General features: G+C 39.3%; 1 protein-coding gene across 1 annotated transcript in view; it reads right to left on the reverse strand.

Annotated features, from left to right (window-relative positions):
- Positions 1-16,457, reverse strand: part of ADAMTSL1 (ADAMTS like 1) — a 410,929-nt gene that overhangs the window by 94,070 nt on the left and 300,402 nt on the right. The window contains exon 20 of the mRNA XM_004581085.3: positions 7,382-7,509. Coding sequence (XP_004581142.2) covers positions 7,382-7,509 — 128 coding nt within the window. The remainder of the gene's footprint in view (positions 1-7,381; positions 7,510-16,457) is intronic.

The following is a 16,457-nucleotide window of genomic DNA, read 5'->3' on the forward strand; positions in this document are numbered from 1 at the left end:
ATAAATTTTAGGAAGAGAAAACTATCTCTTAAAATTGGGTCATTTAACCCAATTTTAAAAAGGAATGTAGCATACATGGTGCACAAAAGGCTAATTGAAAGAATCCCATAACAGGGACCACATATTATTGTATAATCCAATTCACATGAAGTGTGTACAGTAGGTAGATTTTTGAAAATAGAAAGTACATCTGTGGTTGCCTAAGACTGGGAAGATTGGGGAGTGTTTCATAAGTGGTGTGGAGTTTATTTTTGAGACAATGAAAAATTTTCCAGAATTTAGTGTGTGATGGATGCACAAATGTGAGAATAAAAAATTCACTGAGTTGGGCCCGGCAGCATGGCCTAGCGGCTAAAGGTCCTTGCCTTGAACGCACCAGGATCCCATATGGGCGCTGGTTCTAATCCTGGCAGCTCCACTTCCCATCCAGCTCCCTGCTTGTGGCCTGGGAAAGCAGTGGAGGACGGCCCAAAGCTTTGGGACCCTGCACCCTTGTGGGAGACCTGGAAGAGGTTCCAGGTTCCTGGCTTTGGATTGGCGCAGCACCGGCCCGTTGCGGCTCACTTGGGGAGTGAATCATTGGACGGAAGATCTTCCTCTCTGTCTCTCCTCCTCTCTGTATATCTGACTTTGTAATAAAAATAAAATAAATCTTTAAAAATTCACTGAGTTGCATTTTCTAAGAGGATGGGTTATACGGTATGTGGATTACAGCTTGACAAGGTTGTGAAAAACAAACTATATTGCAGTGACAGCCACACAACATACATATTTGTTAAATAAATCTCTGAACGTTTACAACTGTGAATTTTGTGCAAATTATATAAGCACATTGCAAAAATTTCATGGAAAATGACGTCAAAAGACACATTTCAGTAAACTTTTCTGAAGTCCATGCATAGGAGGGGTCTTCCTACAGTTCATGGAAAATGTGTATAATGAAAAATTACACATGGATTTCAAATTATTTTACATCAAAATAAATTTATCTTTTATGTTTCTACAAGTTTTATAAATTTCCTTGATAATATACTAGAGTGAAAAATTTGTTTTAAGCTGAACTGGCCATTTCACGATCATTCAGGGAAATTACTCTGAGTGCTCATTATTCATTTTACATGAAAACTTAGTAATTGAAATTTCTTTACTCTTGGGATTCTGTTTAGTAGGCTTGCCTTTGATGAACCCTTAGGAACCAAGCAGGGGCTGGGGATTGAACTACCCTCTCCCAAACCTTCCCTGTGCTGCATGTTTTCTCTTTCCCACCTGCACTGTCATTACACTTCAGATGCAGGCAAGTAAGTCAGCATACTCTGGTTACTGTTGTTTCCTCTTGTTACTCCTTGTTTAATTAAAGTAGTTGATCGTTCAGGAGAAGGCAGTAAGAGAATCTGCCATAACTTCTTCTACATGTTCCACTGCAGAGCTTTAAAGGAGGGACCGTTTGTGACAGTGAAGTCTCTTCTAGAAACCAACAGTGTGATGTGTCCTACCACATGTCCAATCTCCATTCCACTGGGAAGATGTGAGAACTGATGCTTTGGGACTGAGACTGCCTAGAGTGGACCATCTGTCCTTCCCTGTTGCCTGCTCTAGTCCACTGCAAGGCTCAGCTGGACCTTCCTATGCTATCATCTATCTTAGAGATCTTCCATAAAAGCTCAAAGACTTTGGTGGGCAGTCTAGTACTAAAGGAAAACTTACAGGCTTCAAAAACTGTAGTTCCATAGTACAGTAGGGTGACCATATGGGATAATAAACTGCATATTTTAAAACACCTAGTAAAGGTTTTACATGTTTCCAATTTGGAGAAACAAACAGTTTATGGCAAGGGTATGACAATTACCCTGATCCAATCATTATACATTATAAATATACACTGAACTATAACTGTGCATCTCACAATACATGTGTATCAAAACAACAAAAACAAAAACTTAAAAACCCTATTAGTCCATGGTTCAGAGCACCACCACCAGGAACACAGTCCAAGCTGCCTGGCTGTCCCTCTGATCTTGTGCACTGGGGCTAACTGTCCTTTGCGGGCTTTCTTCACTGATAATGAGGTCCTCTCTCAGTCCAACTCATTAGGAAGCAAACTCTCTTCTGATGAAAGCAAATGCTGGGTGAAAAACACAGACGTGCCTCTTAGACTTCCAGTATGAAAAGCATCCACGACTGCCTGTCTTTGATTGGAGCTACTAAATCATGATGGGGAGGGGCAGAAAGAGGAATTTCAAAGACAAATTGCCTTTTATTTTGCCAGTGAGCTTTCTCTGATCTTTTTATTAGATATGTCAAGTGTACCACTCACAAAAAGGCAGAAAAACAAGAATCCTTTGTCTCTCTGCTCCTGTGAAAACTTTATCTGAGCTCATCTGCGTTTTCTCCTCTCTGCTCTCAGGCCTTAACTCCTTCTAATGCTCCATTGATGTCAGATAGGCCTCCCAGTATCTCTTTTGTGATCTTAGACTATCAATGACAACGCTGGCTGTGATCTCATCTCTGGTGTGCACCTGGAGAAGCCCTCATCTGCATCCCTAAGTGGAGCTGAACTCAGTGGGTCCATACTGAAGCAATTTACCAGGAAATGACTGCTTTCCTTCAAAATGTGCCTATGCCCTTCAGCAGAAAATTTCTGCCCAACCTGGCTGGGGGCTGAATGTGACTCCCCGGAATGGCTCTCCTATCTCGAAGGTTCTCTTTACACACCAGGGACTCTGGTTTCCTTAGTTCTGTCTGTAGCTGGCCAGAGCAATCATACTTGGAAGTGTAAGGTCTGTGATGTATCAGTGATAATGTTAGTTCCCCTTCTGTAATCTTCTTCTCTACTCTTAAACTACTCTAATGGGTACTAAGAGCAGTGAAACAGGTCACTATGGCAGTACGTTTAGTGGAAAGGAAGTTCCTGCCACTGCGAGTTTCCTGGGCTATCCCAAGGTGACTGACAGGGAAAAGGATCACATTCTTCCAGAAAGACTGCTTCTAGGCATTCTCTAATCCCCAAGACTTAAAAGATACAATCAACACAGGATGAATGAGTTTGGAGAGAAGCAAATGGATGCAAGAAACTTTAAATGATGAAAATCATGTGTTATATAAAATCCATAGCAACCACTTAACAGATTTGACTTCTAAGAACAGCAGACAGAAGCACAATGCTACAAATCATGCAATACAGAGCAACAATAAAATAGGTTTTTCAACACAAAAGTTTTATCCAAAGTTTTGCAAATGGAAAGACAGAAATCAATAGTAAATTTTTAAATTCACTATTGGAATATGATATTGAATTAGAATAGCTTGTCATTGTTTTTTACTAAGGAAATAAATTGCCACCCCACAATGGGGGAAAAAATCACAGTGGAGATCATGATTGACAACATTACAGAATCAAAATGGATGGAAAATAAATCACTGGGAGAAAGTGTAAGAGTAACATAGCTGATTCTGAATGTGAACCCTGATGAACCTGTGGAAAACCTCAAGGAGGTTTTTTTTTTTTTCCTGTAAAGGGAGGACATAGCTGTGGGTCACTGCTCAGAGGTAGCATAACAAGTGGATTTATGCAAACAATATTGTACAGACCCAAACAGGGCTGAGGAAAGATGATCTAGTGGGATTTTTATGAAAAAACTAAATGATGTCTTCACATTTAATGAAAAATTTGGGCTAGCATTGTGGTGTAATGGGTTATGTGAATACTGCCGTTCCATATCAGACTGTTGGTTCAAGTCCTGACTGCTCTGCTTCTGATCCAGCTTCCTGCTAATGCGGCTTGGAAGGCAGTAAATGATGTTTCCTGCAACTCATGTCGGAGACCAAGATGGGGCTTCTGGCTCCTGGCTTTGGCCTGGCCCAGAATTGTCCATGTCTATTTGTGTCTATCACCCCATTTTTTGTTATTTAAGGTTTCTTTTTCCTTTTTCTTGTCAATAGATCCAATATAGTTTATGTGGATATCGCTCATTTGTTTTCCCCCATATTTTCATTTTTCTTTTTAAAACAGATTCAATATAGCTTACATGGATACAATTCTAAGAACATAATTATATGCCCTTTCTCCTCCTCTCCCTCCCTCTTTTCTCTCCTTCTCAACCACTGATCTTTCCTCCTTTCCTCTTGTTTAAATTTTTGAGATAGTGTTTTTAATTTACATTATAGTCAAGGGATGAGTGCTGTATCAAAAAAACCAGTAGAAGTGAAGATTCTAGTTTAGTGACACCCTGCTTTTTAAATAGGTAAATAAATAAATCTCTAAGAGAGGTGACATCCGCAAAGCTGCACTGAATCCTGGGAAGAGGGCAATTTCAAGGGCTGTCTGGTTGTGAGCCAGGGAGAACTCAGCAGGTGTCTCTCCCTGTGGCTCAGGTGAATATTATGCATCATGGGCCATTTTGCTTCTCTGAGTCCTGCTCCAGGCCCACCCAGACAGCTAGATTAGCTTCCCCACCGCCACTAAGACCACAGTGAACCTAGTGCATATTCTAGTCTCTGAAAAGGGGTCTCCCCAAGTAAGAGGAAGTTGGCTTTTACTTGATGTATTATTTTCGCAGTAACAAGAGCTAACAAATATTGAGTGCTAAGTGTTAGACACAATTATAGAAGCACTTCATATGAAGGAATGGACCCTTGGAGTCAGGTAAGACTACTTCTACCACATTTTAGAGATGATGAAACTGAGTCAAGGAGGGCAAAGAGGTTGCTTAAGCTCTCACAGCTTAGGAAGTGACAGGGTCAGGATTCAGACAGATTTGGAGGGCGTAGAGCCCACAGGTTGAAGCATCCTGCCATGCCTGCTCTTGTGAATCCACCTGAACAAACTCCTTTGCATCTGGTCAACACAAGCACACTGGCCAGACGAAAGACCACACTTCCGTTACAAAGCTACAGGGGACACCCGATCATGGGAAAACTAACGATTTTTTTCTTTGGGCTTGTACTTATACTGAAGTCCAGATAAAAAATCTAATTCTTTTGAAAGCATTACAGCACAGATTTGATTTCAGGGGAACAGAATGGTTTCTATGTCCAAACTTAAAAAATACCGATGTTAAAACATACTGAAAAATATATGGAAGCTGGGCTGATGTTTTACTTATTGTGGAACTGCTTTCAAGATGTGTTTTATTCTAGAAGAGATAAATCAAGAAAGGGAAGTTACTACTTTATGGAGTGTGAATGAAGTGCTTAGCATTGAGCTAAGCACCTTTTCACAAGCACAATCTTCTTTTCCTTCGTAACAATCCTATAAAATATTATTTCCACATTTACAAGTAAGAGCTCAAATTCTGTGAGGCTGAATACTTTGTTCAAGACCACACAGAGTAAATAATCGATAATCAATTTTTGAAGTGCTTGATATCAATTTTCTACCTGTTCCCACTAAAATATAAATTATGCTGTCAATATTAAGCAGAATTTCAACGCATGCATTTGAAGCAAATTATGACTGTCAGTTCTAGTCACCTGACAAGCTCTTGCCTTCATTCACTTATAAACATTACACAGCAAAAAAAAAATTTTTACTTACTGCTAAATGCCCTATAACACCTGGAAGAGGTTATGCTTAAAGCAGGCGCTGCTAAGCCACCTAATGCTGTGCATGTGAACACTGGCAGAGATACAGATGAGAACCCCAAGAAGAAAAGATAATCTTAAGGTAATATGTGTTTTTATCATATACTCTCCAAGGTTCTGCTTGACAGATTCATCTCAGCAGCTGAAGCACAGGGTCACAGCTCCCTAAGCGCTGGGTGTGGTGCCTGTGGATCATAGAGCAGCAGCAGTCCCTCTTTCCTGCTTTCCTGATGCCTCTTCGGCTGCTTTCTCTCTGTCTTGGCTTTGAACCTGTTGGCAGCCTCCAATAGCTCCTCTTCAAAGAGCTGAGTGATGTTATAATTGCCTTGCTTAATTCCAGACAGGTTTTCATTAATCGTATTAAATTTGGGTGAACAAAGAGTATTTAGTCAGTGACAGAGCTGAACCATATCTGGATAAATATAAACAAGAGAGTTAATCCTACAAGAGGCACTATTTGCCGGGCTGGAAGGCTGTCAGCGGTGCCCTTGTTAAGGCAGGTTGGAAGGTGGACGGCAGAAGAGATTTAACAAGATTGGTGGGGAGCATCTGGACTTCGTATAAAGAGGGCAATAAAGATTGCAACTGGAATACATTAGGGGGAAAGCAAATGTTTTATTCATAAAAACAGACATTAATAATATCAGTCTTTAATCCACCCCAGGACCCCTTAGCTTGTCTTCCTCATTGTTGACTTTCATCTTCCCTGAAAAGTAGTCAGCTAAAGGTCCTTTCCCAGATCAGCCTTAGGTTACAAGGGCAGAAATACTGTTGTTAAATAGACATGCAAGGGAGTAGTAGCATGTGTGACTGGAGTACACTATGACAACATAATCCGGCATGGACAGATGAGGTCAGTGTGGGGTGATGTTGGCTTTTCTAACAACTATTGAATCATCTGATAGGAGCTGCAACTGAAAGGAATAAATACAAACACATGCAACATACCAGCATGAGGAATGCATGGCCCAGATCTGACACAAAGGATCCTATTCCGGTAGGATCGGTAGGCAAGTGGAAAGAACCATGAGTTGGGAATAGAGACCTCAGCTCCTCTCTCCTCAGCACTAGCTGAGCAGCTACATGACCTCAGGTTGCCTGGCCTCCGAGAAGCGAGTGAATGTGTCCAGCTGGTATCCAAAGTTTCTTTCAGCTTAAGAACTGCATTTATCTTATGTGAAGAGGTTTTATGGTGTCTACAAGACCACACCCACTGGTAGATGCAGAACTCTGACTTGAAATGTTCCTGAGTCAACCTGTACAGAATGTTTTGTTCACCCTTTATGGGTAAAGGTCAAGTATTGGTAGGTCAATCACAGAGAGAGATGGAAGTAAAGTAGAACCAGAGAGAGGTTTCAGGGAATACACCTGCTCCAAGACAGCACTGCAGAGTGAGGATTGCCAGTCCTCACTCTTCTCTGTAAGAGAAGTGACAGGATCCCAAGAGAGCATTTAGTGATCATAGTTCACAACTGATGTTCTCCAAAAGGCTACTCAATTGCACACATCATCTTGCTTCACATTGTTATTTTGCCAAGAATATTTCTCTATTTGAAATTCCACCCATCCCAATTAGACTTTTTAGGGGAGAATCAATTGTTTTTACTCACTCTTTTGGTTATCATTTACAGTACTTCATCGTATCTCATACTATACACTTCCATTATAATGATAATTACAGATTATAAACTTCCTTAAGGCAAGGTCAGATTTCATTCATCTTTGTGTCCCTGGGCCTGCTTGACCCATTATAGGCTTTCACTCAATAGCATTCCTGAACTAAACAGAACATCCAGGTTACCTGCTAGTGTCACAGCAATGGAGACAGAGTCATATCCCAAGGCATTTGTTGCATTACAAGTGTAGAAACCCACATCAGCTTCCACTGGTGCCAGGATCTGCAGAGAATCATCTGGCTGGAGAAGAATCCTGGGGAGATAGAAAAGAAATGATGTAATAAACTTGTGAGGTCAGCTTTTTTGGCATTCTGTGTTATAACGCAGGAAGGTAGTTCAAGTGTTCATTTAGAACACTTTTATTTTTTTTTTTAATCAACAAACTAGAAGGTCATTCAGGAAGCAGGTTCTGACACCACTTTAATTGACCTGATTCTGGTTGTAGTTTCAAATGAGGAGGTTTTTGATTACTGTTGAAGCTTGCTGATTACTTGGTCTAAATGCTACTCGTTAGAGTAGGCAACATATATTCACTAAATATGAAGCATGCACATCAGGAGTGAGAGGAGGTGCTAGAACAAACGGTGCACAGAGATTCGTAAAGGCTCATTAAGGAAAATGCAAAGTTACAAAGAAAGAGTGGAGCTTGGAAATATGGTGGAAAGAACAGACTTGTAGTTATGAAACAAGGCATCATTCAAGGTTTGAAAGTGGAGAGAGAAAACCAGGGCTCAAATATTGATGAAAGGATCCTCTTATATACATTTGTAGGAAACTGAATGGGTAACAGTCTCTTGATTCTATGTTCTTGCATATATGTATCGTCTTTTTCTGTAAATAACATAGGGGCATAGGATACAGCTTCTATTTACTGCTTTATTCTTCCACAATGCTACAACCTTGTGAGGATAAGGTAGTTTGCACAAACGAGGAAAAACTTCTTTTTTTTAGGATCATGAGGAGCCATTCCCCCAAAACAATCATTCAAATTTTATTTGCCTGAAAATAATCATAATAAGTTCAGAAACTCCAATCTCAGCCTTTTTTAAAAATGTTTTCTAAATTTGTGTTATTTTAGGAACTACCTCCTAAAGCAGGGCATTTAGGCAGATTAATGACTAACAAAGGCTTGGAGACTTCATAAGGCTGATGATAACTGGAACTTACCAGAGGAGGTGGGAATTCAGAAGGGTTGAGGAAGACAGGGAGAGAACTTTTGAAAGTCTTCAAAGTATCTGAATTTGGTAGGGCTGTAGCTCAAAGGATCAATCAACACTACAACTGGGATGTAGTGGCTACTTTTAAGCCCCCTAGTGCTGGTCTCTTATTTCTTTGTAATGCTTTCTGCTTCTCCAGTTTCCAAAGGCTCAAAGAATTGTTCATCCAACCTCATCCATGGGAGGTAGGCAATTATGCAAGACTGTTCTTTTCAGAAGTTGGATGACGCACAGAAATCTCAGAACTCATTAGTCTTGGTGATAAAATTAAGAAGAGGAGTCAGATCTCTGTTTCACCAACATTCTCCCACCTGATAATGCCTTTCCTTCTCCACTGTTTCTTTTGCTAAGTCTGTCCAAACCCTGTAGCATTTGCAGTTCATCACCACCTTCAGTAAGTCTCCATTGTTCTGAGGTAGGTGATTGGTCTGGCAATGAACCAGATCTCCTAAGCTTGTTTTTGGCCTTATGCCAATTGCATGGTTTATTTTTACCTTTAACAAACGACAGAAAGTAGAAGTAAGGCTTACATCAATCAATCCAATTATACATGAGTAGTTCTGATAAAATTGTAAAAGAAAAGAGAACACGTGAAATAGAATGAAGCTTTCAATGCCTTATCCTTGATTTAGTGTCATTTGAAATCATCGCCACTGTTACCAGGACAGGCAAGCTGTTGTACTAAACAGGAGCTGAGGCTTCATGAACATCAATGCATGACAGACTGGAATAGAACTCGCCCACTCATTCATGCGCCCAACACATAGTATGCGTTTTCTCAAACAATTGCGTGTGAATTTACTTCAAAGAATGTAGTAGGAAAAAAGACAATGATATTATTTATTTATCTTGAGTAAACCCTATAGTATACTAGCTAGCTAGTGTCACTGTTTTCAAAAGAAATCTTACAAGATGCAACAGAAAGCATTATCATCACTAAGCCTCTTCAGCTGTTCAAGCTGTTTTAGATTTAAAAACAATTAAAATTCTACTTTATGATCTAATTCTTTATGATTTCCCAGGGATATTTATGGCTCCAAAACAGTTTCTAACTAATAAGGAAACCTGGCCTAACAATATTTTAATGGGATCACTCTGGAGAAATTACTTTCAGATAAATTATTCAATTTTCCCACACTGAAAATGTAGGGTTTAAAATGTGCTAAATTTCAAAATTCATTCAGATGGCTGTCTTCATAAAGCTGGCAATGATTGTTTTCCTTACAAAAACGTGTCTTGAGGACTCTGCAGAAGGAAACAAGACAGTTTTTTGCAACTTTACTGTGATTTTTACGTCATGGCCATTGGTAAATTCCATGATTTGCTTACAGTTCTGTTTTATCAGTTTCCAAAATGCTTTTGAAGTATGCTTTCCTACTCAGCCGGAGGACTGTTGAACTAAGGTAGATTAGAAATTTCTAGGCCAGCCTGTCGTATTTCAATGGACTCTCATTGGCAATGCAGGGCAGCCTGGAGAGTGAATAAAATGTGAAGAAAAAGGCTGATGAGGAAATCTAAGGAAGCAAGGGATATGGGATATGGGAATGCAGACAGTATAAACCTTTCTTTTTTTTTAATACTAGGTCTGAACCACCAATTCTTCCCCCCAGGAGGGAGTTAGCTTTTGTAGCTATATCAGTTCCTCCAGGCACTGGCACTACTGAGTAAGTTGTAATGTTTCCTGCTCAAGTCTGAAACCACCAAGATAATTCCTATGAAACTGAAAAGGGTGGCAAGTCATCATCACACTGGGCACAAATGCACAAGTATTTGAACTAAGGTGGATGGAGCTAATGAGAGTCAGCATTTGCATATATTTACTTCCGTAAACTTAATATAAAGAAGCCATTGTGCCTAACTGAAGACAGTCTTAAAGACAAAATTAAAATGGGACAAAGTATGAATCTGTAATTGACTACACATATTTACAAATTATCTACATTCATAACTAGCTCAAGGACACACAATTATCTGTAGAGTCAGGGTTTCAAACAGGTGTTCTTGTTCTTGGGTTAGTGCTTATTTTTCCATTCCATAATGCCTTTGGGGACTACCATAACACTCAACTGTTCAGTTACACTTTCTTCCTATAATTAGAGACTTTTCACAAGTATATCATAGGTACAGTTGACCACTTTGGATATTTTACCCCTTTACTTAGAAATCTACCAAGGTCTAAATACTTTTAAAGCCAAGAGAGGATGTGATGCCTATTGTGACCACAATTATGTTCTTACAAAATGGGTAGATGGGGTTTGCACATTGCCACTCGGGGGCACAGCAGTTCTGGAGAGGCTGCCATGCCAGGTTCTCTAGAAAGCATGAAGAGGCAGAAGCCTTATTGTAAAGTCAGAGGTTTGCTTCAGTCTCTCTAGCCTGGCAACCAGGGAGAAAGATTCCTGGAAAAAATACTTTCTTTGTATTTAGGCGTCTACTCCATTCATTTAACTTAATTTGTTAGTAGTTGATTTCTGTCAGTTTGTATTTAGGTTTCAAATTTGACAGGACTGTTTTAGAATATGCAGGCACAGAAACATAGTGCTGCTTTCCAAGCAAAACCAAAAATATTTCTCTGGGGATGTTTTGGAATTTAAAAAATGAGAAGATGAGGGGACACTGAATGGGCACAATTAAGACTCACATAGCAAGTGGTACTGTGGTCATATTAGGTACATTAGTGCTCTCTGCTTTCCTTCCATTCCCACATCCCATTTCCCTTTTGGTTTATGTGCTAAAACTTCTTGCTTTACTACTTTCACCATACATTTAGCCAGAAAGTAGAGAAGTAGTTTTGCTTTTTGGAAGCCTTTATAGATTCTCTGTGATTGGTGTCTTCTTAAGCATTCTACCAGGATTAAGAAAGGACCAGTGGAGAAAATACAAAAACTCTTTTCATTATATGGTTATAAATCCTTGTAACGTATGGAAGATATGGACTAAATGCTCATGGGCCAGTCCTAGAATGAACAACATTCTCAAGTTTTCTCCCCTGCATCTGCAATGCAGAGACACAAAAGCACTCTTGAGAGGCAGCTCTGGGTTAAATAGGAAGGTCCCTGACTTTCTATGAGTGAGGAGGCATTATGTTTTGTGGATCCTTGGCCTGAGGATGAACATCACTGTCTTATGTTTTTTTTTCTATCTATATATTTTATTTTATTTATTTTTTATTATTTTTAATTCATTAATTACATTGTATTATGTGACACAGTTTCATAGGTACTGGGATTCTCCCCACCCCTCCCCCCCAAACCCTCTCACCATGGTGGATTCCTCCACCTTGTTGCATAACCATAGTTCAAGTTCAGTTGAGATTCCCCCATTGCAAGCATATACCAAACAGAGTCCAGCATCTTATTGTCCAGTCAAGTTCAACGGCTTCTTAGGTATACCCTCTCTGGTCTGAAGACAGAGCCAGCAGAGTATCACTGTCTTATGTTATCCTCCCTCTCAAAATGAATTGCACAGCCATCAGTGAGAAATTCCTGTGGGGAGGAGAACACTTCCCAAATTGGAGTCAAGAAGCTTGGCTTCTAGTCGGGCTGTGGGGTAATGATGGTCAAGCCATTTCACTATGTGAGCTCCCACATTCCTTCTAGAAACTGAGGGTAAAACAACTTCAGGAAGTTCTCATGGAGATTAAATAAGAGTTTACAGGTCCATTCTATCTATTTTCTATGTAAAAAAATCTCATACATCAGATATAAATAAACTAATGGACTTTTTTATGCTACAAGTAGAGTGAACCAAATAGTCCCTTTGGGATATCCAGTTGTCACAAGGGTTTATTATGGATAGAAATGTCTATCTGTTCCACTGCCATGATAGTGTACCATCTCAGGAATCTCATTCACCCTAACATGCAGGAATGGCTCAGTCCTCAGCAGAGGATTGCAAGCTGGAAATCAAGTGCATCCTTCATCTTTAGTAACTTCCTCATTTCAAGCTTAGTTGTCCCAAGTCCCAAAACAAACTTATCACTCCGAGTAAAATGGCCTGTCTTACTCTCCTTGCCAAAAGTTCAGGACTGAAGACTATTTCTTTATCCTTCTGTCTACCCTTTAGAATTTCCCCAATTCCCAAAGGATGCATTCAAGTTCTATTCTGTTGGGTTACCACGGTCTACAAGAATCCTTCCCTCTCCTGAACTTCCAAGTTCTGTTCTCAACGATAACAGAAAGTCTTTTCAAAATCTATACCATCTCATTTCCTGGGTTTGATTGTAAATTATTACCATAAGGGTAGCACTCTTACTTCTTTTATGTTTTTCTATTCAGTATTATGTATGGTGTTGGCATGCTGGATAAATACTTAACCATACTTCCACCTACTTTGAAAGCAGTGGGGCTAGAAGTGATCCTGTCTACAACATGGCATGGAAGAGACTCAGAGCAGAGATTCTAGAACCACACTGACTTGGTTTTAATCCCTGCCCTACAACCTAGTCCCTTTGTAGTCTTAGGCAAGTAATTTCTCAGTGACTAAGACTCTTCATTTCTAATGTGGCAATTGAACAACAACCCTGGGTCTGTTTTGATGCTTCTATACAAGTTAATGTATATAAACTTAAAAGAGAAGTGCCTGGTACATTTTCAAAAACATATACCTTTTACACCAGTGCCATTACAATCCGATCTTTATGCCTGAGTCCACATATAATGGATATGTGAAGAGCTGTTCAGACAACAGTAAATAACTGCGAAATGTAGAGATTTCAAGAAAACACATAAGCCATGAATATGGAGTAGGAGTAGTCATTTGCTATTTGGGAGACTAGGGACTAGAAAAGAGGAGTAGACAATGGAGGTCACAGGGCACAGTGGGTTGGCAATGGACTTAATTCTATTCTTGATCCAGGAGTCTCGGAATAGGACACTGAGTTATTTCCATAACTGCTTTAATACTATTAAAAATACTGAAATTTTAGAACACCAAAAAAAAAAAAAAAAGCCAGAAACTGCATTCTCTGAGAAGTATATAAATAAAAGCAAAAGAGTTGGAAAAGAGTGTACTGAGGAGCAAGTAAGCAGAGTTAAAGCAGGTTGTCCAACGAACATTAGCTTAAAAGGTCTGTGGCAAGTGGAATGAACAGGTAAGTTTATTTTGGTATGTTTTTGAAAAACATGCATACCAGAGGTCTTCATAAAGTTAGTGAAAAATGTGTATTAAGAAACAACTATGCATAGTACTTCAACATTTGAATTTCCTTAAGTATCCCTACCCTTATAAAAAGAAATAGTGAGGTCCTTTCCTTATGCTGAAAGGGAGATTCTTTTTCCTGCTAGGGGAGTCGCTTGATTGGGGTAACAAATCTATGGCAGAGGAGGAGTGAGAACTAACATGAATTAGCAGGGAGTGCATGCTTCATGTCTTTTTACTTTCACTACTGTATTGCTGGAAATTATTTTATACATATTAGGAGGCAAAAGCTCAGAGAGGTTAAACCATTAGCTCATTTAATGCAAGGTGGTATGAGGCATGAGGTATGATCTGTGACCTTTTAAATAATTAACTGCACTTACGCATCACCTGGAACCTTGTGGGAAGCCTGTGGTTTGGTTTTGTGTTTTGGTGGTCAGGGGTTAATTTTTTCCTAAATTTGTAGTTACTCAGGGAAATGGACACTCGGTAAAGTCTGGAGGACTGAAGAGTACACTGAAAAGCCCTTCTCTATGACCAAGATTTAATTAACTAATTAATTATATTATTATTTTGCTGTTTTCTGAAACCCAAAGTTACAGTAGTCCAGAGGCTTTCGGGGAAGAGCTTTAGTTTGTACAGATATTCTGGGGAACAGAGTTGAGTTCATGCGGAGTTTCATATCACCGTGTGGCTAGGGAAACTTTAAAATCATGCTGTTTTAAATATAATTGCCAAGCAGAAGTTATTTAATGCTCGAAGCTTTACAATTGCTCAGATGGAAGTATAGAAAATATTTTCGGAATGAGAAAGGCCACCTGACCACACATTCTTAACCTTGTCCTCATGCTTTTTGACAAAACTGTCAGCCGCCTTCTGTAAGAAATTCATGAGCTATTAGATTTTCTAGTATTAGTAGTCTATCTTCAGGTTGGGAAATTAATTTCAAATTTCAAACCTCTGCATGAAATGACCAGATTTCCTATGTACATATGAGGGTATGTTATCTCCTTCTACAAATAAAGCAGCATTGTAACACTGCCACACCAGTACTGTCCATGGCTAGTGTCACACGACCAAGATAGAGCTGAGTGGCTGGGACAGAGATGGGACATGGTACAATTCCTAAAATGTTTACTATTTATTCCTTACAACCTTACAGGAAAAGTCAGCTGACTTCCGACCTCAGTTTCTACTTCTGGTTTGTCTTCGTGACTTCCTTAGTTATGAAAAAAAGAAAAAAATTAACCATTTTTCCTGAAGTGTTTTATTTGCTAGGATCACTTTTCTAGAATGACCTAACTGCTGGTGGGATCAGTGGAGACACCCACGTCCCTTAGTGTGTATATAGTGCCTGATTAACCTCATTTGCACTGCCTGTTGTCCTGACCGTCCAGGACCCGATGCTCTTTGTCTGGTTCAAGAGGTGACCTTTGTACGTTCTTCCAATACTTTTCTTTTGCTAAAGGAGGATGGTTCCCTTTTCTTTGGCTTGCTACTCTTCCACTTTTCAAGTGAGAAAAACATTTGTCATCTCCATTTCCTCTAGTTCGCTAAAGGAAGCAAGCCAAACCAAATTGAAAGTCGTTTATTTTTCCCTTCCCTATCTTTTCTGCCTCCAGCTTTTATATTATCTGCAAACTTAGAAGCTGAATTTCATGCACTTATGACTTTTACATATAGCATTATTCAAAACTGTGGTTCTGTAATTGACCCTGAAGGAATTTCCCATTTGATTCTCTCTTCCATTCCGAGAAGTTTCCAAGTGTGGAGATTCTGTGCTGCCCAAGTTCTAACCTTCTAAGTTTTCCTTAATTCATAACCTATTCAACAGCACTTTGGACTACTGTCCAAAACTTTGTGGGACGTATAAACATTTGGACATCAGAAATATCTTCCCCTTAGCAGATCACAACTGACAGCAAGAAATGTTCATTGAATACAAGCATCATCTCTTGATGTTCACATGTAGGCTGAATCTTCTCTAACTTGTTTCCTAGGTACCTTTTTTACCCCAGCTTTTTGAAAACATGCCTAGATTTTGCTCAAAATCAGAGTGAGGCTTCTTATATTCTGAAGATGGCATGATTCAGTGGTTTGTCTAAATGGTAATGATCATGGATACGAACAGGACTCTCCTGTAAGGCTCTTCGCAGACACTTTGTTCTGTTCTTTATATCATTATTATTCTGAAGAGAATAAAACTTACTGTCTACTCTTACTATTTTAATGCATAAGAAAACCAAGGCTCAGGAATTTTTAAAGTGAACTCACAATATTAAGTGATAGAACTTGTATTTTTGCTTAAGTAGCTGTGATTGTAATCTTATTGTCTTCTATTGTGGCATATTCTCTGTTAACTGATATACAAATTGCTTCCCTAAATGAAGGAAGTAGGGAGAATATGTAAGTACATGCCAAGATCCAAAAGAGAAGGAAAGCAGGAATAGGCTTAAGGATTATTAAACAGAAAGTCTTTGGCATCAGTACTCTGGCATTAATCCTTTTCCTGGGATTCCATGTGGGTGAACAACACTCTAAAGAAATATTTTTTAAGAAGGTAGAGTGTCAACTTTGAGGTTACTCTTAGTAGTCACCTGTCTTCCTTCAGAAAAATCCCACAACCCTGAGGAAAGCTGTTTTTTCTTTTTTATTAAATTTATCCATTAATTACATTGTGTTGTAATTACATAGAATCTGGGATTCTCTCCACACCCTCCCCCCATGGTGGGTTCCCCCACCTTGTTGCATAACCATAGTTCAAGTTCAGTTGAAATTCCCTCTTTGCAAGTATATGCCAAGCATAGAGTCCAACATCCTATAGTCCAGTCAAGTCCAACTACTT

This window comes from Ochotona princeps, chromosome 14 (genome assembly GCF_030435755.1).
Source record: "Ochotona princeps isolate mOchPri1 chromosome 14, mOchPri1.hap1, whole genome shotgun sequence".
NCBI classification, from domain to species: Eukaryota; Metazoa; Chordata; class Mammalia; order Lagomorpha; family Ochotonidae; genus Ochotona; species Ochotona princeps.